At 53.9% G+C, this 21,394-nt stretch overlaps 1 protein-coding gene across 10 annotated transcripts in view; it reads right to left on the bottom strand.

Moving 5' to 3' along the window:
* TRAPPC9 (trafficking protein particle complex subunit 9) overlaps positions 1-21,394 on the bottom strand; it is a 593,937-nt gene that overhangs the window by 135,028 nt on the left and 437,515 nt on the right. For all 10 annotated transcript variants that reach the window (XM_057307937.1, XM_048212431.2, XM_057307936.1 and 7 more), the window contains one exon: positions 216-369. In XM_057307937.1, the coding sequence (XP_057163920.1) occupies positions 216-369 (154 nt within the window). The remainder of the gene's footprint in view (positions 1-215; positions 370-21,394) is intronic.

The raw sequence follows: 21,394 nt of genomic DNA on the forward strand, positions 1-21,394 counted from the left end.
GGTCTTTCCTCACCCTGAATCCACACCTTGTTGGTGGGGCGGGGACCAGGAAGGGGCTAAGGAAGGACACCCACAGTCCATGTCTCCTTGGCATGCCCTTTCTGAGCTCTGTGTGCCTAGCACTCGGTGGTGAAGCCCCCCGGGGTAATTCTCAGTGGGCAGAAGCCCTGAGCAGGCTGCGCCAAGCGCCAAGCTGACCGTCATGAAAAGGATATGATTCTCCAGTGCACGTCCAGCTTGCTGTCAATCTCCAAGCCGCGGGCTTCCTGCCTCTCTTCCTCCAGTTGCTTTGGATTTGCAAACTGTCCCTTCTCCCCAGGGGATTCTGGGAAACTCTCAAAGTTGAACTTGTCCACTTGAATGGCCATTCTAAGAGAAGGGGGAAACAGCAGAGAATTAATCAGGGCAGTGTCTTCTGCTGGCTGTTGGAGAAGCAGCACGTGCCAGCGTGAGACCGTATAATGAATCATCATCGTCAGTAATTCATAGCAGGTTCATTCCAAGAAAAGGAAATAACAGACTCCCAGGGCAGCAGTGGCTTTGGAGGGGGTTCAACACAGTCTAGAACTGTAGACACAGTCAGAGACCCCGGCCTCGGAGAAGACTCACATACCCCCAGAGAAAATGTCATTTCTGGACCAGGACCAGGCAGACAGGATGCAGTGTGGGAAATCAGAGAGGACAAGAATCATTTAACCCTGGGGACCCCAAAAGCCTCCTCAGCAGTGCCCCCCATCTCTTCAGCCTTGCTCACACACGTCTTGCTCACACACACCACGCCCCACCAGCTGTGCCCGCCCACCCACTTCTGGCCCCACACTCAGGACCTTGTCTTGTGACAGCCTCCCCTTCAGGTTCCTGCTCAACCATCACGTCCTCTACAAAGCCTCCCCACCTGCTGGTGTGTTCAGCCCTCTCTACCTTCTGGCAGTTTCTAGAACACACGGGGCTCTTCCCCTGTTCTCGAGGCTGGAGCTTGAGGAAGGTCTTCCGGGCACCTCCCCTCGCTCCACCTCCATGACACCATTCATCTCTGCCGTGGCGTTTATCGCGAGCCGTACAAACACCTACTTGTGGGCGTCACTGTTTATCGGGTCTACTGGAATTCAGCTCCCTGAGGCAGAGACCTGCGTGGCCGTGCCTTGGTGGCCCCGGCCTGGATGATGCCTGCACACCACAGCAACGCAGCCAACGACCCCCTGAACAAACGAATGAGTGAACTAAGTGCCTTCCCGACACCCCGGGCCAATGCTCACCTCTTCCCCCTCGTAGCTGCCTAGCCTCTGTACCTCGCCCTTGTTCTGCTGAGCCCCCAGGCCCTAGAGCACCTGGGCCCCGGGCACTCTGATGGCTGCCTGCAGACTGCCTCCACTCCCGACCATGACCTTCCCGTGGGCAGACTGTTTCTCACTGATGCTTGAAACCCTGCCTCTTAGCACAGAAGCAAGCATACAGGAGGTGCTCAATAAAGGTGTGGTATGTGGATGGATAAAAGGGGGGGAAGGAGGTTTCTTCATGTGAGGCCCCCGAAGTTCTGGCTCCAGCTGCAAGACGACAGAGAGTTAGTCAATCAGAGGGTCGGAGTGGGCGTGCTGCATTATCGCCAACCATGTCGTGGTCAGAACATTCAGCCAAGACCAGCATGCTCCAAGTGGCCTTGGGGGCCATTCCCTGGAACAATCAGGAGGGACTATACTCCAAGTCAGGGTGTCTGCATGTAAGACTGTACCCCAAGAGGAGAGCCTGAGAACCCTGGAAGCTTGCAGGAAACTACTGAGCTGCCAGTAGATAGACAGCCTTCGGCCAGGAGGTGTCCAGAGCTCAGCTGCCCCGGAGAATGAGAGACTCGTGTGTCAGCAGAGAACACGGGGCATTTCCTAGCAAGAACTCTGTCTGAAAGCAACATGGACTCCTTTCTGACTGTAGAAGGAGACAGGCTTACTGAAAAAAGTGGGAAAATAGCAAAAAGCATAAAAAAGAAAAAAGGATTCAACCTTACACTCTAACTGTAATGCCTTAATTCTAAAGTCTTTTTCCTAAGTATTTGTATTTCAATGTAGTTCAAATGATTCTATATGTATGTGTATAAGTTATCATACATCTCATTTTCATGTGCACACACATAAATATATACATAAACTATGTTACACCTTTTATTTTTTTTTTAAGATTTATCTATTTATTTGGGAGACAAAGAGAGAGCGCAGGGGGAGGGGCAGAGGGAGAGGGAGATAAGCAGACTCTCCCCTTAGCAGGGAGCCCGATTAGGAGCTTGATCCCAGGATCATGACTTAAGCCAAAATCAAGAGTCGGTCACTTAACTGACTGACTCCCCCAGGCACCCCTTGCACCTTGTTTTACTCTCAATGTACTGTGAACACTTCCACATCACCAAAAATCAGTCTGCAGGATGTCCCTTCATGCGGCCATACCGTTGCTTACCTAACAATCACTGTACTTTCAGACTCTCAGAGATTTCCCAATTTTTAAAAAATTACTATTGAAAAAAAATCCTAAACATCTTGGTGCTTCAATTTCCTGTCCACATTTACACTGTGTGTGGGGCCCATATCTCGAAGCAGAGATCGAATCCAGAGGGCACAAAAGGTCAAGGCTGGCAGGCAGAGCGCCGAGCTCCTTCTCAGACAGGGTCCCAGCGAGCCGCGCGCCCCGGGCGGCGAGGGTGGCACCCCGCACCCTGTGCCCCTCCATCCTGGCCATGATGGATTTTCAATCTCCACTAGGAAGAGGCGAAACGCCACCTCACTGATGTTTTAATTGGCAGGTCTGAATCGCCCTGAGACCAAACATCTTTGCAGAAGCTTATTAGCCACTTTTTGTACGTACTCTTCTTCCTCTGTGAGGTGCCTACGTGTGTGGCAAGAGCGCTTCTAACTCCCCACTCAGCAAGGGCTCTTCCCAGTCCCCACCTCGAAAGCGGACTGAAGCAAACGAGTGTTCTCTTCAAGCAAAAGGTCAGAATATTTCCTAGGTTTCACTAAAAAGGCCAATTTCAGTTCATTATCAGATAACCCAAAAGCAACTAATAACTTTCACCTTTGAAACAGGTTTGGAAACGTTCTGGATCCCAGGCTCTTGCTGTTGAACACGGAGGGAGAGAGGCCAGCGGCATTCTGCATCCTTGGGGTCAGAACGCACACCAGACGCTGTGGCCACTGGGGTAAGATTTGTGTGCTTTTCTGGAGGCTTTTTTGAACAATTTCTGACAAAGTCAGCATCAGACCGCATCACCCCCCTCCACCCGTGATGAAACTGTAGGCCAGGTGCACGCTCAACGCGGACGGGGGACGGAGACGGAACTTCCCAGACACCTGCTGTGCGCCAAGCCCGGTGCCAAGTACCGTGCACAGGCATCCACCCGACTGAGCACAGCACGCCCGAGGCTGAGCGGGACTTGCTTTCTTACAGATGCGACGACGCTCTGCGAGCACCAGCTGCGGCCCCACGCCGCACGGCTGGCCGCCCGGCATCGAGACTCTGTCGCCCAGACTCAGAGCCACCGCTCTGTTTTCGGTTTTGTTTGGCTCTCTCGCGCTCAGGCAGAGCACCTAATGGGAAGTCAGCTTTTGCTCATGCGGCGTGCTGGGCTGGCATGGGACGCGGAGCCCAGGATGGCCAAGCCTGCTCCACATCCGCGGCTGCCTGAATTTACAAGAGCCCCGGCCTCCGCTGCCCGTGACATGCCCTGCCGACGAGCATCCTGACGGCAGTGCCCCTCCTTTCCCACAGATGATAACGCTGAGGTGCCAAGAAGCCGAGTCACTCGCTAGGGTCACCCAGCTCAAAATCCTGGAGCCAGAATGCCAAGTCCAGAAGCCAAGGGTTATTTCCCTGAACCACAGAGAGCACCGCTGGCCTTGACCTTCCTACGTGGTCTCAGAGCACAGCCCCTAAGCATCACCACCCCCTTCTCCATCCTCCCTTTCAGGACGGGAAGGGCAACATGTGACTGATAACCTGTTTACCCAGAGCTGAGTCTTGATGCATGAGCTCTCTGCCTGCCAAAACCCACGGCATTACGTGAAGCATCGGAGGGGCCCTCTGCCTCAGGGCCCTGGGAGCTGCCCTGGCTCTGAGTCCAGCTCTATAACTGTCTTCAGCCATCATGGCCTGAGGCTGCTGCTTTTGTCAGGAGGCCATGCAGACTGAGGACAGCAGTGCTCTTGGGAATGGGAGCAACCAGGGAGACGTGCACGGGGGCACCAACATGGCAGCAGGCAGAGAGAGAGAGAGAGAGAGCCCGTTCTGCCCCCACCGGCACACGGCCTGGAAATGCAGTCAGTAGTCCCGAGAGGGATGGCTGAGGACTCACACGCTCTCATCCAGGCACGTGGGCCACCGCCAGCCCACGGGCAGGGCTCAGCTGAATGCCCTGCACAGCCTCACTTCTATATTCCCAGAGAGCAAGCCTTCTTCCTAACGACAAGGAGGCACCAAACTGTAAGGAGGCACGGGAGCCACGGGACTCCCCACGTGCCTGTCAAGGACAACTTCCCTGGGCACAGCCCTCCTCACTCGTGTAAGCTCACACTCACGTGAATCCTTTTATCTGGGGTTAGGCCACGCAAATCAGAAAGTATTTGTGTAATGCCCCACAAAAAAGTGTCCAAAAAATAATTCAAAACCGTAGCTCATCCTTGGGCAAATCACAGCGAAACCGGAAAATGCAATCTCCGGAAATGATAAAGGAAAGGAGAGGAGAGCAGGTAGGCCCAGGACCCGTGGTGAGCTCACCTGCCCTCCGCGCGGCCGCAGGAGCCCGGTAGGCGGCGGCGGCATGGCCTTCACCAGGGCTGGTGCCCGCACGGAAATCCTGCTTCACATGACACCTCGTGGCCCAGATGGCTCTGTTCTTCTTGTTTGTTTCTACTTATTTTTAATTTTTTTAATTTTTAATTGCAGTATAATTGGCATATAATATTAAATTAGTTTCAGGTGGGAAGCCCGGGTGGCTCAGTCAGTGAAGTGGCTGCCTTCGGCTCAGATCATGGTGCCGGGGTCCTGGAGTCGAGTCCTGTATCGGGCTCCTTGCTCGGCAGGGAGTCTGCTTCTCCCTCTATCTGCTCTGCCTGCTTATGTGCTCTCTCTCTGACAAATAAACAAAATCTTAAAAAATAATAAAAATGAATGTTTCAGGCATACAACATAGTGACTCAGCGCTTCCACGCCCACCCTGACCGCTCACCACGGTGCGTGTACTACCGTACTACTGACCATGCACTGCTCATCCCCGTGACTTACTGAGTTTAGAACTGGAGGTCTGCCCCTCTGAGTCCCGTCACCTACCCCCGCCATCCCCCACCTGCCTCCCCAGCAGCCACTGGTCTGTTTTCCGCATCTGTGAGTCTGTTTCTGTTGTCTCATTTGCTCACTTTTGTGGGTGTCTAGGTTCCACATGTAAGTGAAATCACACGGTGTCTGTCCCTCTCCGTCTGGCCTACTTCATTTAGCCCAATCCCCCCTAGGTCTGTCCACACTGTCAAAAATGGCACGATCTCTATTTGTAATCAAGTAAAGGCATGATGCCGGGCTCAAGAGTGCATGATCTATGGTCAGTGGCTGACCCGGGGGGAGAATCTGGTCTCTGGGCTCCCTGTCCAGTGCGGTCTCCAAAGTGGGAGGACATCTGCAAGGGATGCCAGGGGGCAATTGGTCCCCAGGAAATGGGCGGAGGGCAGAAGAACCTGGCTCTTGTCACAGCCATCGGCTGACGTAGGGGGCATCTCCTGGGCTAGGCTGCCAGCTCCCTTGAGGGCTTTCTTAGTCATCTGTGTATCTTCCCCGTAACCCTTACCTTCTCTAAACCCAAACTTGTTCTCTAAAGTAGGGGAATGCCCGCTGGCTCAGTGGTCAGGCTATGAAGTCTGGGCATGTATGTAAGCATGCTTGGCACTTCGCCAGGGGTCGTCTGCATTAGTTACAGGGACGGGGCTTGAATCCCAGACGCAGGAGAGGCCCGGGCCCCACGTGCACGTGCCAGGACAAGACTCCTCCAGATCTTCTCTAACAGCCTGGCTGGCCCAACCGCACAGACCCTCACAGCACAGCTGCTCCCGGAACAGTGGTATCACCTCACCAGGTCCCTCACGGTGTGCGGAACACTGCAGCTCAAACTCTTCACCTCAGACGGGCTAAACTCCCTCCTGTGAAGGTTTCTTGTGGATTCAATAAGACAGTAGGCACCAAACGGTCAACCCGGTGGCCAGGACACCAGCAGCCCTGTACAAATAGCGCTGTTGTCATGGTGGTTAATCCCAAGTCCCAGATGAAGAGCCAAGGCGCTCACAGCTACAGAAATCACCTCGGGCCGCGCGTGGAACTGCCGAGACTCTCGATTCAACCGCCTTTGTGAGTCCCCATGCAGCGGCCTCCCCGCCAGACGGGACCCACCGCGATTCCACCCCGACCATCCTCGATGAGTCGGAGTTAAATAAAATTAATACCACTACTGAATGCCAGTTTTCACATCTAATTTTACGGCCAAATGTGACAGTATAATAGTCAAGAGTTGGCACTAGAAAAGGGTGCTGTGATTTTGGAAGAGTCTATATAAAAGCGGTGGTTTTTAAAATATCATATGATTCCGTCGTTGAACAGCTGATAACCTCACCAGGGAAGTCATAATGATGACATTTAAATACAAATCAGGGAGTCGAATTTAGGAGGTCTATCCACATATAATTAAATTGAACTTTCATTGGGAGATAATTGATAGTTATAACACTGGTAGTCTAAATTTATGTGCTGCGTCACACGGGCGTCTGCTTGACTAGACCAGCCTATTCGGTTTTCTAATGAAGTACAACCCGAGTGAAAGGAAGCAGTCAACCTTGAGGACACATCCATCCTGAGAGGAGGGGCTCGAAGCAGGCCAGAAAATGGCAGCAACACTGACATCTGGATCACACCCAAAGAAGATTATTTTCCCCTTAAGCCTCATAGATCAATTGCAATAAAGAAAACCCTTCCTTATTATTATTATTTTTTAAAGATTTATTTATTTATTTTAGAGAGAGGGAGGCACTGAGGGAGAGAGAAGGAGATAATATCCAGCAGATTCCCTGCTGAGCACAGAGCCCAACACGGGGCTTGATCCAACAACCCTGAGATCATGACCTCAGCTGAAACCGGGAGTCAGATGCTCAACCTACTGAGCCACCAGGCGCCCCTTTTCTTACTATTTTTAGTTGAAGAGAAAAGATACAGTGGATTCTAAAAATCAAAGCCCAGCACCATCCAGTCAGAGCATCGCTGGGGACTGCGCCAGGCACGGGCCACCTGGGTGCCATCCGCTCCGTGTTCACAGCAGCCCCGAAAGGGAGTAAATCCGTACGTAGCAAAAGTAAGTAACTTGCCCGAGGCAGCAGAGATGGCAAATGGGAGGTGGGGAATTCCTCACGGGGACCAGGCCTGGAGAGCCTGGAGTCTATAGCAGGCAGTGACGGGAAGGGTCCAGGGAGGCATCCCAGCTCTCCTCAAAGCCAGGGACACACCTGACGGACACTTGGAAATGAACAGTGTCCACGTGTCAACAGGTGCCTGGCCCACCTGCCACTGCTGTGGTCTGTGCGGCCACAGGGCTCAAGGGCTGGACTGGGGGGGTCAGCTCAGCTTACAAACAAGCCTGGGGCTGGGGGTCAGTGATCTGAGGTCTAGCACCCGCCCCCCACCCAGTCTGCTCGTGCACAGGCTGGAAAATCACCAGGTTGGGGCAAGGTGCGGACATGCCCGAGTCAGGAAGATAGATGCCAGGCTCTTGCAGAGGTAAAGGCCACGTCTCTGAGGTGTTTGGTTGTCTGAATCTCGAGTTCCTCATCATAAACAGGACATGTCTGGAACCCACCTACCTCTTGGGTTTGGATTCCGTGAGCTCGGGAAGGCCCGGGGTGGGGATTCGAGTGGCTGTCAGGTGACAGTGGCCTCCCACTGCAGAGACAGAGTCTCAAAAGAGTGGCAGTCTGGTCTGGACACCCTGGTTCCTTCATCAAAGTCCAGCTGGTTCCACGGGAGAGTGGGGCATGTGAACACACCCCACATGGCACCGAGAAAGCTCCTAGAGATGTGCTCTTCCTCTACTCAACACACCCATTTTACAGAGGAGCAAACTGAGCTTGCAAGAGGCAGATAGCCCACCACGGTCACCAGGTGTGAGGACAGAAGGCAGAATCTAAGCCCTTGCTCCTGCCCACCGCAGAAGACCCATCACCTTGCAACGCTGCCCTTACCTACCTGGCCCCACCTCAGGGGGCTCACACCGCTCCCCTGGGAGACCCAGCCAGACACGGCCTCCCTGTGAGGTCTCCCTACCTGCCCAGCCTGCTTTCCCAGCCTCTGAGGCACCGTGACACGCCCGGGACTCCAGGACAAGGGCGGGTCCAGCTGCTGGGTCTCCTTGCCGCTGCGCTGGCTCTGTGACTGCTGGTCTGGGGATGGGCGCTCGCATGTGCGGCCTCAGAAATACCCCCTGTGCGCAGACACTTCCTTTATAAATGTCACACATGTTTCTTCTGCGTAAGCCGAAGCAATGTTTCCTCGGCCAGAGGCTGCAGCCCCAGCCTACCGCAGAGAAGCCAGGCCTGTCGGGTCGCACGTACAGAGCAGCCCCTTCCACCAAGTCCAACCCTTACCCTGCGTTTCTGCACATGAACATTTGCTTTCAGACCCATAAGGACCTTCTGCAGCAGACGACAGGGCTCGGGAAAATGAGATTCCCTCTCCGTGTCCTCAGGCTGCCGGCCACCCTCTCTCTCTGGTCTGCAGGAAGCCGAGTGAGGGCTGGCCTCACTTTTAACTGATTTCCCACTACCCGGCCTCCCACAGGGGCAGCTCTCCCCACTTAACAGGGCTGGCTAGCCCTGCTGGATCCGTGTGGTCACAAGTCCAGGAAAGGCTGGAAGAAGCCATGCCTGGGGCCTTTCTCCCTGTGGCCTCAGCAGCGCCATGTGAAGGGGAGGGAGCCCAGGTCAGCAGACAGGAGTTCACAGCCTGACGTCACTCCTGACAAGGCGTGGGATTCAGGGCGGGTCACCTCACCGCGAGGCCCTGAGTGGCATCGATGGAGAACAGTGTGGACAAAGGAGCACGGGCTCTGCAGCTACACAGACCTGGGTCTGACCCATCCTCTGTCACCTGTGAGCTCTACGGCCAGAGGCAAGTTACCCGAGTGTCTCCGGGCCTCAGTTTCTGCATCTGTAAAATGGATACCCTCCCTTGCAGTGTTAGTCAGGATTATGGAGAATTAATCTGAACCTCCTGGCATATAATTGGTGCTAAAAACGTGTGACTATTACTTTCCGGGGCAAGGAACACGTCTGAGATGGACGGTGCTGATGGCGGCACAAGTCTGTGACTATGTGAGAAACTCACAGAGGTGCACACTATCAACGGGCAAACCGTCCACCGTGTGGCTCATATCTCAAGAACGCTGTTATCCAAGATTAGAGCTATTAAGGGAATTGTCATAATAAAGATCAAATGGGAGAGCACTTGTGAGGCCTTTTTGTGAAGCATAAAATGCCCGAGAAGCACCAGGTGTTTATTCTGTTCACGCACTGTCCTGAGTTCCCAAACCGCATTTCACCGAGACCACTGTGAAAGCCTGAGCCTCCCGCCGTACCCTCGGCTCCACACCGGCTCAGCTGTCCCCTCCCACCGGGTCTCCTCCATGCTTTCCAGCCCCAGCCCAGACCGGGGACCGGAATCTCACACTAGACGGAAGTACCACTCAAAGGCTCCTGCCTGATTCTCACGTCCGTGCTCCCCACGGCTTTCCGCAAGACCGCCGGGGAGCTCCGCGGGCAGCAGCGTGTGCCGGGCCAGCATGGGCCGGTCCTCTCTGAAGCATCAGAAATCACTTCCTCCGATCAGCTCGTCTCTAAGGACAGGCTTGGGGTCTTTCTCCAACACTCTTCACAGGCTACTCTGGAGCAATTTGTTCTAAGATTAAAATATCTACCAGATTCCTTGCTGGTTTTCTGCTAGTCTTCTGAAGTCTGAGACAGCTGGTTTCTGCCTGGGTCTGCCTCCACTCAGCTGCACCTTCGGGCCAGTCTCCGAGCTCTGCCCCGGCCTGGCCAAGAAGGAAGACTGTCCCACAGAGTGGCTGTGAGCAGTGCATGAGTTCATCGAGGGGAGGGCTGGGGCCATGACACACAGCTGGTGCATAATCAGTGTTGGCTCCCTCCAGCTTTTTGAACTGTAACAAAAACTAAGCCATGCTGGCGATTCTCTGCCTTCTGTGGCTGAGAGCCCGGGGGGGCTCTGCTTTTCCCAAAGGTCATGCTGAGCACGGGGAAGGCTGCAAAAGGCTGCCACAGTAGCCACCTGGTGCAGGAGCTCAGGTTTGGATCAGCTGCCTCCACTCAGGCTTCCGTATACTCTCGGATGAAGAAGGAGCATGAGGACAAAACCTCTTCCCAGCTGCTTCTAAATTCACTCGAGGGTTCTGCTGGATTCAAAGAGAGAGGTCAGGAGTAACAGTGTGATGGTCACAGAGCCTGAGTCCTCTCCGTCACTCTGGCAGATGTGGTTGCGTCCCTGGACAGCCCATCTCTATAGGTGTGGGTGCCCCAGCAGGTTCCCCAGCCAGGCAGCAGCCCCTCCCACGCTGGCCAGGCGTGGGCCTCACACTGCAGCTGCAGGACAGGGCCTGCTCCCGCGGAACACAGGCCGAAGTGATCACTTCATGCTGGGGACCCCAAGCTCAACACATGGGGACAGAAGGAGGATCAGGAGCAGGTCCCGCCCCCCCGCCCCGGGAGACACGGGCAAACTGTTAGGTTTGTGGTGGGGATGGAGAGTGCTAGGATGCTGCAGGAGTGTAGGAAAGGGACAGCTAAGCCTGCCCAGCCATGTCAGGGATGGCCAGAAAGCAGCGCCGGCGGAGCTGGGCCGGCACGGGGGGGAGGAGCCGAGCACCAGTGGGGGAGCATCCCGTGCAGAGTCAGACGAGACAGAGGGGGAGAGCGAGCAAGGGACCCTGCGATACTGGATACAGGAAACTGGAAAGGGACAGAGTCAGAGAGGTCGGTGGGGGCTGGACAATGAGGCTCTCATGGCCTCACGAGGGAATGTCACCTCTCGTCTGCACTGCTGCCCCACCGGCCAGGCGAACCATGCCAAGAGGACTGTGGAAGGCTAGTTCTCAGAAGAGAAGAAATCAAAACAGCACAGAAATGCAGATACTGGAAGAGGAAAAGAACACTTACTGAGTATCTGCGACGAACTCCCATGGAACCCCAGGAATGGGTTTTACTTTCTTCCCAGAGCCGGTGAAGAAACTGAGGCCCAGGCAAGGACCGGCCCCAAGCATCCTTCCACAGTGTCCAGGTGTGCACGGTGGCCAGGAGCAGCAAGGGCCAGCAGGGGCACCCAGGACCATTCACGGCAAGGCACCAGCTCCTCCCTCTGGTCCAGGTGACAGCTGGGACACTCACCTCCCAGAAGCCAGAGCCCAGGGCCTGGGTCCAAGGCAACCCTCCTGTGTGCATCACAAAGGATCACACAGCACGGGGCGGGGGGCAGATGGGGCAGGGCTCGCAGAGTAGGGGCAGAGCCCAGACCCCAGACGCTCTTGTCAGCACAACCCCAGGCCCAGAGAAACAGAGAGACAACGAGAGGAAAAAGGAACATTTCTAGCAGTTTTCTCCCTAGTATGTCGCTGAAGCAAGAATGCAAGAGAAATCCATGGAAGTAGTTTTGACATCTGGATTTAAGATAGACCGTGGCGGTTTCCCTCATCAAGCTAATCAGAAGCAAAAGAACCAACAGCATTAAAGGACCTAAAATAGCTCCCGCAGAGCAGCCACAGATGGATCGGATGGGGAAACCGGTCACAACGCAGGTGAGGATCTGCCGCACCGCCCATTTCAAAGGTGAACGAGAATATACTGAACATGCTAAAGGACAGCAACAGTGTTTCCATTATCCTCCCTGGAAATAGATTCCCTTGTGTAAGAACATCCCTATTAAATGGAGCTGAGCCTGTAAAAATCACCATGGTGTTTTCAGCCCTTTTGGCAGAAATCTTTCTATGCTAGCATGCAAAGTCCCCTACCCTGCACGGGACATGTGCCCACGTCTCTTGGCGACGGGGGCTCTCGGCAGGGGTCCGGGGCACCCCACTGCGTCTGCACCTCTGCCACGATCCCCTTACCAAGGACTTCCCCACGGGCCAGGTTCCCTGACAGTACGTCCACCATCTCCCTAGCCCCTGGCAGTAAGTGTTGTCATAGCAGAGTCTGAATCCTACAGAAGGGAAAGCTGGGACTCAGGCCACAGTGTAGCACGTGTGGGGATCGGCATGCGAGTCTTAGGGGGCAGAGGAGCTGGGGCACAGCCTGTGTCCAGGGGAGCGATGTCTCCTCACCTCACAGTGACCCAGAAAGGATCACAGGTGGCCTGGCAGACACCAACCAGTCCCCAGGGCAGAGCCCAGAGGCGCATGAGTCACCGCAGTGGACTCTGTTCTCTTGCCGGAAGACCGTGTTCTTTCTACTTAGAGCACTCGAGCTGTGCCCCAGGAGTGTCCTGAACACTGAGCCTCAAGTTTGTCACCTGTAAAATGAGCACACTGCCTGTCTAAAGAGAGGTGATCTATGGATTAACTAGGACAGTGTACGCTTAATAAGAAAGCCTTTGAGAAGTTCTAGTTCTTTCATTGCTATTGTCATGGCAGCAGTACCTTCCCAATGGTGCCTGACTCAATCTATCCCAAACCAGACACGCTCTGCCCAACCCTGCTCTCCTCCTGGCCCTTCACTCGCCACATTACCTCCTGCATGGCCTCAGTCCTCCTTCCCCTTTGCCCCCCAGGTCTGGGCCGATGTCAGGTTATGCAGACCTGCCCCTGCCTCCTCCCCACGCCCCTATCCAAGCCTCTGCCTCCTTCCACGTGGGCTACCTGCCAGCCCTGCCCCCCTCTCCCAGCACCCTGTACCTTGCACCCAGGAGATGGATCCTGGTGCATTCAGTATACAAACTGTCCCGGACCTAAAGGGCTCCCACTTGCCTCGGGTGGGGGTGGCAATGCATGAGACAAGTGGACACAGACCCCAGAGGACCTCTGTGCCCTGCTAAGTGGTGTCCTAGAGTTTCCAGAGCTTTCTTTAGCCAAAGGGGGCCAAGAAGGTTTAGCAGAAGGGAGGCAGCGGCCATCCCTGTGCTTATGGAAGGAGCCAGATGGAAGGCTGGAGACGGAGGGAGTCACTGGTGACAAGGCCAGTGTGAAGTCTAGTGCAGTGGCCCAAATGAGAACTGCCGTCGGAGAAATGAACTCCCCAAAGTATGGAATGTTCTCAAAGGGACTGACAAATCACAAACTGCCTAATTATCATCTGTGTGCAAAGTCGTATTTGCGTGGCCATCAACAAACAGCAGAAATACAGAATATCCTTACAGAACACAGATAAAGAATTAAAGGAGATTCCTTTAGCAAATAAAAATTAAAACACGTTTTCCAAAGGCCAAAATTCTTTCAAAGAGGCGAAAGTGCCAGGGAAGACCGAACTCTCTAAAACAGAAATCCTTAACATGTACCTGGCCCTCATCTGGGCCAGGCCCCGCTGGGTCTCAGAGCAGAAGTCAGTGGGAGCCAGGTGGAGTCAGGCGGCCGAGCCCAGGCTGAACTAGAAGTGTGTGTCCGGGGAGCTGTGAGCGGGCCAGGCAGCCACAGGGACACCTCAGAACAATGTCCAGAGCATAATGCGGCCCTGGGTGCATTACACAGCCCCAGAAGGGCCTAGGCAGGGGGTGGAACCCTCAAAGCCAAAGGGCTGCATTCACAGAGGTGGGGGGTCAGAGAGCTCAGACGGAGGCAGGCACTTGAGAGGAGGCTGGGGCAGAGATCCTGGGAAAGACCCTGACTCTGAACCCAGGTGGGAGGGGAAAACAAGAAGTGGGGGACTTAATTAAGTCCTATTTCCAGGAGCAGCTATTCTGATAACGTCCCCCATAGAGCCGTCACTAAGACAGCAGCAACACATAGAGGGCGTCACGTCCCAAGAAACCCATCCTAAGTCGAAACTATCTCAAAGTCAAAAGGCATGTAACACACCCGACTTACCACCACCACCACGGCTGAGCAGCGCCTGCCTCGGCGTGCTCACAGCACTCACGTGAGCCCACAGGTGGGCCAACCCATCCCACACAAAGCCTATTTTATACGAAAGTGTTGACTGTCTCATGGAACACATGGATGGCTGTGTGGGCCCAGAATGGCTTATGGCGTGATCACTGGCGGACTGGGAGCTGCGGCCACTGCCACCACCCTGCACATCACTAGCCTGGAAAAGGTCCACATACCATATTCCTGGTAAGTTTCTACTGCACGTGCATCCCTTCTGCACTATTGGAAAGTGGAAAAATCAAAGTTGAGTCATTGTGAGGTTGGGAATGGTCTGCACCAGCCTCCACCTGCTGCCGGGCACCTGCGAAATGGCTCAGAGTATCTTCTCTGCAGCCCGTGCAAGCACAGCAGAGCTGCACTGGCGTCCCGCTGCCTCCTGCCGCCAGCACACTACGCTGCCACTGTCCCCGCTCTTCCACACCGCGCCACGCTCCTGCTCACGCGGCACTCTGCTTACCGGCCCACCCTCACCTGGCTGAGTCACCTTCTAACCACCTCCTTTCTCACCCTCTGTGCTTCTAGCAGTTTCTCTGAGAAGTGTCTGTTGAAAAGATTGCACTGAATGTGTATTGCTCCCCATGTGACGAGCAGAGACCTATCTGTCCTCACCTTCCTAGAGCAAGGCACGGTGCCTGACACATGGGTGCCCAAGGAAATGTTGGCTCAACGAGGAGGCAGCCCCAAAGTCTTCTAACGGCTGGAACATTATCCCCCCAAAGCTGGTTGGTAAGAAGGCCACGAAATGCCTGCATTTGTTAACAAAACGCCTCAGTCATAATAAATCAGTTGCCGTTAGTTCACAACAACAAAACCACTACCGCGTGGAATGGCGCATCTCACCGATTCTAAGTTAAAGCTCTCATTTCCTAAATTACATGAGGAGGACACACAGGAACAGGAAACAGATTTCCCCTCACACACTAGGAAGGGGTGCGCCAAGCCTGGGGACAGGGCACGGCCAGGGTACAGGCGGTCCTCCCATCCAGAGCCCTGAGCCCATGCAGGGTGACGAACATGGAAGCCTGGGACTGCACCCCAGCGCCTCAGCGTCTATGTCATCCTGGATAAATCGTCTGGCCTTTTGAAGCATTTTCTCACTGTAAAAGTAAGGGCAATGATGCCAACCCCAGAGCATAGTAGCGAGTTTTTAAAAAGCCGCAAGCCGCGTGCTGAGCACTGAGCACACACTCAGGTGGTCATAGTAGCCGGCATCGTTTCCCACCAACTCCCACACCCACCCTGGCACGTAACCCAGCCCCGGGGAGCAGAAGGGAACCTGAGGGACACTCGAAAGCTCCACAGGAAGGCATCCAAAGGCCCCCCACTGCTTGGGCCCATGTACCTTTAGTCCTCAACTGTTGTGACTTGCGTGCACGCACACGTGCACACACACACACACACACACACACACACACCAGTCCCAGGGAACCTTCGGCACAGTCACGGGGCTGCGCCTTGGCTCATGGCTCAGGGACCCACTTTGTAAAGCCTGCTCTGCCCTGTCCGCCAACCCCACCCCACAAGAACCACGTCCTTGCTACACTGAACGCTAACTAGTGGTTTGTGCCCACTGTGTTAAGATGGCGGTTTCCCAACATGCTTGTTTCACCCCCTCCATCCCGAGGAGACCATGTCTTCTTCATCTTCTACAAACTTGGAACTGACATGCTCAACAAGTGTTTGCTGAATGAATCACTGAAAACTGCCTCTGATAACCTGAACGCTCTTCACGAGCATGAGGAGGACAGCCTTGTCCTGTGTGGCCTCAGAGGGCAGAACAGAGGGACTAAAGCCACACCGAGCCCTCCGAGCCCAAGCAGGTGGGGTGAACCCAACACCACCCCCTCCACCCCAACTGATGGCGAAGCAAAGTCTGGACAGATACACAGATAGCCCCCTGAGCTGTGGGAGGAGAACACAAGCAGGAGGGCGTAGGAGGCGAGACTAACCCCCACACAGGGGTGGCCTCCCACGGTCGCTCTCCCTTTCCCCAGGGCTGCAACTCTGATGGAAAACCAGGAAAGGGGGGACCCAGAAGTGCCAAGACATGAATGTGTGGAGGAAATCCAAGAGGGGAGAGAGCCAGAGAAAGGGATCCCCTGAGCCAGCACAGCAAAGGCTCGGAGAAGGGGACTGGGATTTGACCCCCTCCACACACACACGTTTCAGATTCCCCTGAGTTGTGTGTACACAGGACAGACCCCAATCATCACAGCAAGGCCGTGGAGAACAGAAGTGAGATTGGAACCACGTGTGCAAATACCACAGCCTGACCCCGAGGGGCACGGGGGAGCCCACACCCAGGGTGTGCCGAGGCCAGCTCATACAGGTCACAGGAGCCGACTGCTGGCATCTCTTCTCAATGCTGCCCTCAGGGGTGTCGCACCGGTAGCTTGAAATTGGCCACGGGGAAGTGTGCACGCCCCAGAAAGAGACAAACGCTGTAAAGTCCAGAGTTGCTTATTAAAGATTTCCAGGCCACACGTGGACAGACCCAAACCAGCACAGCAGAGGCTTGGGAAACAGAGCTGGGGGAGCGAAGATCTTGACCTCCACCCAAAGAAGGGGAGACGGAATTTACAATCGGAGACTAACTAGACAGGCTGCCTGCCCAAACAAGCCATCCATGTCCTCCGGAGCCTTATAAAGGGTAACACTCAAAGTCTGAGTCCACAAAAATGGCATTCACAATGTCCCAATACAATTTAAAATAACTGCCAGGAAAACACACACACACACACACACACACACACAGGAAAATGTAACCAATTCTCAAGAACCAGTGAGGCTGAGCCTGAGCTCACCCAAATGCGGGGACTGTCAAAGGTGCTATTGTAACCATGCTCCTTAGGATAAAGGAAAACACACTTGGAAGGAATGAAAAAAAATAAGGATTCACAGTAAAGAAATAGAAGATATTTTTGAAGAGAGGCAAAAGGAAATTCTAGACCTTAAAAATACAGTAACATTTTTGAGAAACCTCACAGAATGAGTTCAATAGAAGAGAAATTACAGAGGAAATTAAGTGAACTTGAAGATCAAGCACAAAAGTAAGTACTGATAACTGGACCTCACCAAAATTTAATTTAAAACTTTAGAGACTTCTCACAACACGTGCATCAAACAGGAGACTTGCACCCCAGACTCCATACTGAGCATCAACGGACAACCCAACCAAAACCGGGCAAGCGACTGAAACAGATGCTTCGCAACATAATGTGCATGAAGGGCAACGTGTGTGCAGGAGGTCACGGAGAAGCCACCCGGCCTCCGCGGTCCCCAGCAAATGCGTGTCCAGACCAGAGACATGCCCAGCCGCACCCAGCACTGGCCAGCTGTGCGGGGCAGCCAGGGACATAAGAGGCTCCAGCGGGGCAGGCCCCCGGAAAAAGCGGGGCAGGTTCCCGGACAGTCATACACAGACCTATCACACGCCCGTGAGGCTGCGCCTGGGATTTCCAAGAGAGATGAAAACAGGAGTCTCTCAAAGACTTGCACGTGAACGGTCACAGCAGCTTTATCTGTAACAGTCCAAGAAGAGAAACACCCCAAAAGTCCAACAGGTGAGTGCATAAATGAATAGTAGCACACACTTGTCATGGAATACTGGTCGGCGGTGAAAGAGAGACCCACGTCACATACCAACAAGGAGGACACAGCTCAGAATGGCGGGCACGTGTGGTGCTGCAGGACTCCCGGGGTCTAAACTGACCAAGTCGTGGACTTGAAAGACGTGCAGCTGACTGCTTCCATTCTCCTTCTACCGAGAGGAACCGAAAGGTGCGGTGTGAATGTCTCAGCCCGGAACCACGGTCCCCCACACTGTGGGCTCGCAACCACCTGATGAACGTGTGGCTTCCGGAGCCAGCGGCACCTGGGCTCGAACCCTGGTCTGGCAAGTGACTGCCCGCCCTGAAGTCGAGTTCCTTGTGTGTTGCATGGAGGCAGCCAGGGCATCTGCCTCCCCACAGGGCGTTGCGTTCAGTGAGCTGGTGGCGAGGAAGTAGTGCCGGCTGCCGTGTGGTTGTCACTCCTGTGCACCTCAGCCATGCACCAGGCTTTGCCACTGTCACGACTCGCACGCGCAAGGCCCCTACCCTCCTCCCGGCACAGATGCCGTAGTTCTCATTAGCAAGCAAGGACCCGATCCCCCCTCGGAACTCCCAAATCCTGTATGCAGCCTGTTCGGGGGGCTTGCCTGCTTTCCTCTGGCACTTGTGCTGGAATGCTGCCAGCTCTCGGAAACGAGGCTCGCTGGGAGGGGGAGCGCGTGGTCTTCTGTGCTCCTGACATCCCTAACGTAAACACCAAGTGCTTAAACACCCCGGAGGAAGAGGGCGTGCAGGGGTGGGGAGGGGCTGCAACAGACCCGGTTACACACTCAGGACAACTGCATTGTGTGGCAAATTTGTGACCAACAAGGACTTAATGAAATTGACAATTATCCTTAGTTCTGCTTGTTCAAAACTTAAAGCAATTCTCTTAAAAAATACAACAATGAATAAGCAATCCTCTAACCTTTAGATTTTAGATGCTTTTCTAAATAACATTTTTTTATTATATTAGGTTACTCACCATACAGTACATCCCTAGTTTTTGATGTAAAGTTCCATGATTCATTACTTGCATATAACACCCAGTGCTCCATGCAATACGTGCCCTCCTTAATACCCATCACCTGCCTATCCCATTCCCTCACCCCGAAGCCCTCAGTTTCCCAGAGTCCATAGTCTCTCATGGTTCATTCCCCCTTCTGTTTACCCCCCCTTCATTCTTCCCTTTCTTCTCCTACCGATCTTCCTAGTTCTTATGTTCCATAAATGAGTGAAACCATATGATAATTGTCTTTCTCTGCTTAACTTATTTCGCTTAGCATTATCTCCTCCAGTGCCGTCCATGTTGCAGCAAATGTTGAGAAATCGTTCTTTTTGATGGCTGAGTAATATTCCATCGTATATATGGACCACAACTTCTTAATCCAGTCACCTGTTGAAGGGCATCTCGGCTCCTTCCACGATTTAGCTATTGTGGACATTGCTGCTATGAACATTGGGGTGCATATGGCCCTTCTCTTCACTACGTCTGTATCTTTGGGGTAAATACCCAGTAGTGCAATGGCTGGGTCATAGGGTAGCTCAATTTTTAACTTTTTAAGGGACCTCCACACTGTTTTCCAGAGTGGCTGTACCAACTTGCATTCCCACCAACAATGTAGGAGGGATCCCCTTTCTCCACATCCTCTCCAACATTTGTTGTTTCCTGCCCTGTCATTAGATGCTTTTTTGCTGCTTTCCCTAACAAAAATCACAGGTAGGCACTGCGTCTGTCATGTTTTAAACACAAATGTCCCCGAGGCTGTGAATCGCGTAGCACAGAGAACATGAACAACAAATGAATACACTTAAAACTTGAGCCGCGAAAACAAAACGAAGTCTGGTAAATTTCAGTTAAGACAGGCACCTTTAAAGCACTTTACAACACAGCCATTCTCAAACACAGTGCTGGCCTCGGATTTGCCAAAAAGTACAAACACGTGGCTCAGCCCTCTCCGTGCTCAGGCAGCCCTCGCTAGGCCATGCCTGCTTCTCTCCCCACGTGCACGGTTCCTCGGCTCTCAGGATGATAATCCTGTGTCTCTTCCGACAGCGTGCTTCTGTGTGTGTCCTGCAACCTTGGGACATGAACAGTGGCCTGACTCGAAGGCATGGGCGGAATGGGGCCCCCATAGAGGCCGTGCGGGGTTTGCTGTGGGGGTTCGAGAAAAGGCTGACCCGAGGAGGCACCTGCCTTTCCAGCCTCACTTCCAGCCCACAGCCCTTCACCTCACACACTGTGATCTCATCTGACACGTAGCTAAACGGGGCCACCTCGCAGGGAAGGGTGTCTGGGCCTGGGAGCAGCATGCAAAAGGCCACGGAAGTCACTGACAGATGCCACACCTGGACTCTGCTATGTCTCTAACCCTTTCTGTGGTGTACAGGAGCCAGAGTGAAGAGGTTTAGCACCACGGATGGCACGTGACAGGTACTGGACATGCACAGCCGGCCTGTCGTTGACACTCAGCGTGAGCAAGAGCAGGACAGCTGAATGCACCCTAAACAATTCTCTCCGGCAACCCTCCCCCACGGCAGGTCAGGTGGATGGTTGGCTCAGGATCACGCTGGAAAACAAGGGAGTTAATGACTGACCAAAGCTTTGAATCGAGCTTCTGTTTTGCATTCAGGATAGTGAATACCACTCGGGCCTTTAAGGAAACAGACTAGTGTGCTATTTAGAGCCTCCTCTCCAGCTAAGACATTAAAAGGAAAAAAAGGTGGGGCGCCTGGGTGGCACAGCGGTTAAGCGTCTGCCTTCAGCTCAGGGCGTGATCCCGGCGTTATGGGATCGAGCCCCACATCAGGCTCCTCCGCTGGGAGTCTGCTTCTTCCTCTCCCACTCCCCCTGCTTGTGTTCCCTCTCTCGCTGGCTGTCTCTATCTCTTTCGAATAAATAAATAAAATCTTTAAAAAAAAAAAAAGAAAAAAAGGTAATAGTGACAAGATTAATATTCAAAGACAATTTCAATCTTTCTAGCCCTGTCAAATACAGTAAGAGGCATTCCACATCTGGCCCCACATTAGAGGAAATCCGTAGAAAGACACTTCATTTTCCAGTAATTGTAGTGACTGGTGGTTCCTTGGAGGCCCAGACTTTCCCAGGAGAGGCTCAGAAGAGGAAGGCGGAGGGAAGGAGACCACACAGGGTTATCATCACGAGGAAATCACAACAGGGACATCGTGAGCACTCACCACGTAGAGACACGCGCATGAGGTCACGAACTCTTCACGACCATGCAGTGCCCCCTTTCACAGATGCAGAAACTGAGGCACGGCAGGCTAAGCCCCTGCTGGAATGGGCCCTCGGGCACCAGAGCCTCCTCCCTTCCAGCCCTGCTGTCCTGCACAGGAAGTAAGTGCAAGGCCCCAGCTCCCATGCTCCCACCTCCCAGGCTGCTCCAGGAGGGGACGGGCGGGAGCATGCATGAGACTCCAACCCACCTTGACCATGACGAGCATGAGGTCACAAGAGGGGCTTAGCTTTCTGAGCTGAACACGAGGGACATGAGGACAGAAGGGTCCTGTGACCTATGCACCGGGACCCCTTCACCTCCAACCCTCACAACCACCCAGGAGCCAGGTGAGAACACCCTACTTCACAGAGGAGGAAACGGGAGATCGGGGAAGGTCCCCCTGAGGCAAACACAGATAA

Source organism: Ursus arctos, unplaced genomic scaffold (genome assembly GCF_023065955.2).
Source record: "Ursus arctos isolate Adak ecotype North America unplaced genomic scaffold, UrsArc2.0 scaffold_6, whole genome shotgun sequence".
NCBI lineage: Eukaryota > Metazoa > Chordata > Mammalia > Carnivora > Ursidae > Ursus > Ursus arctos.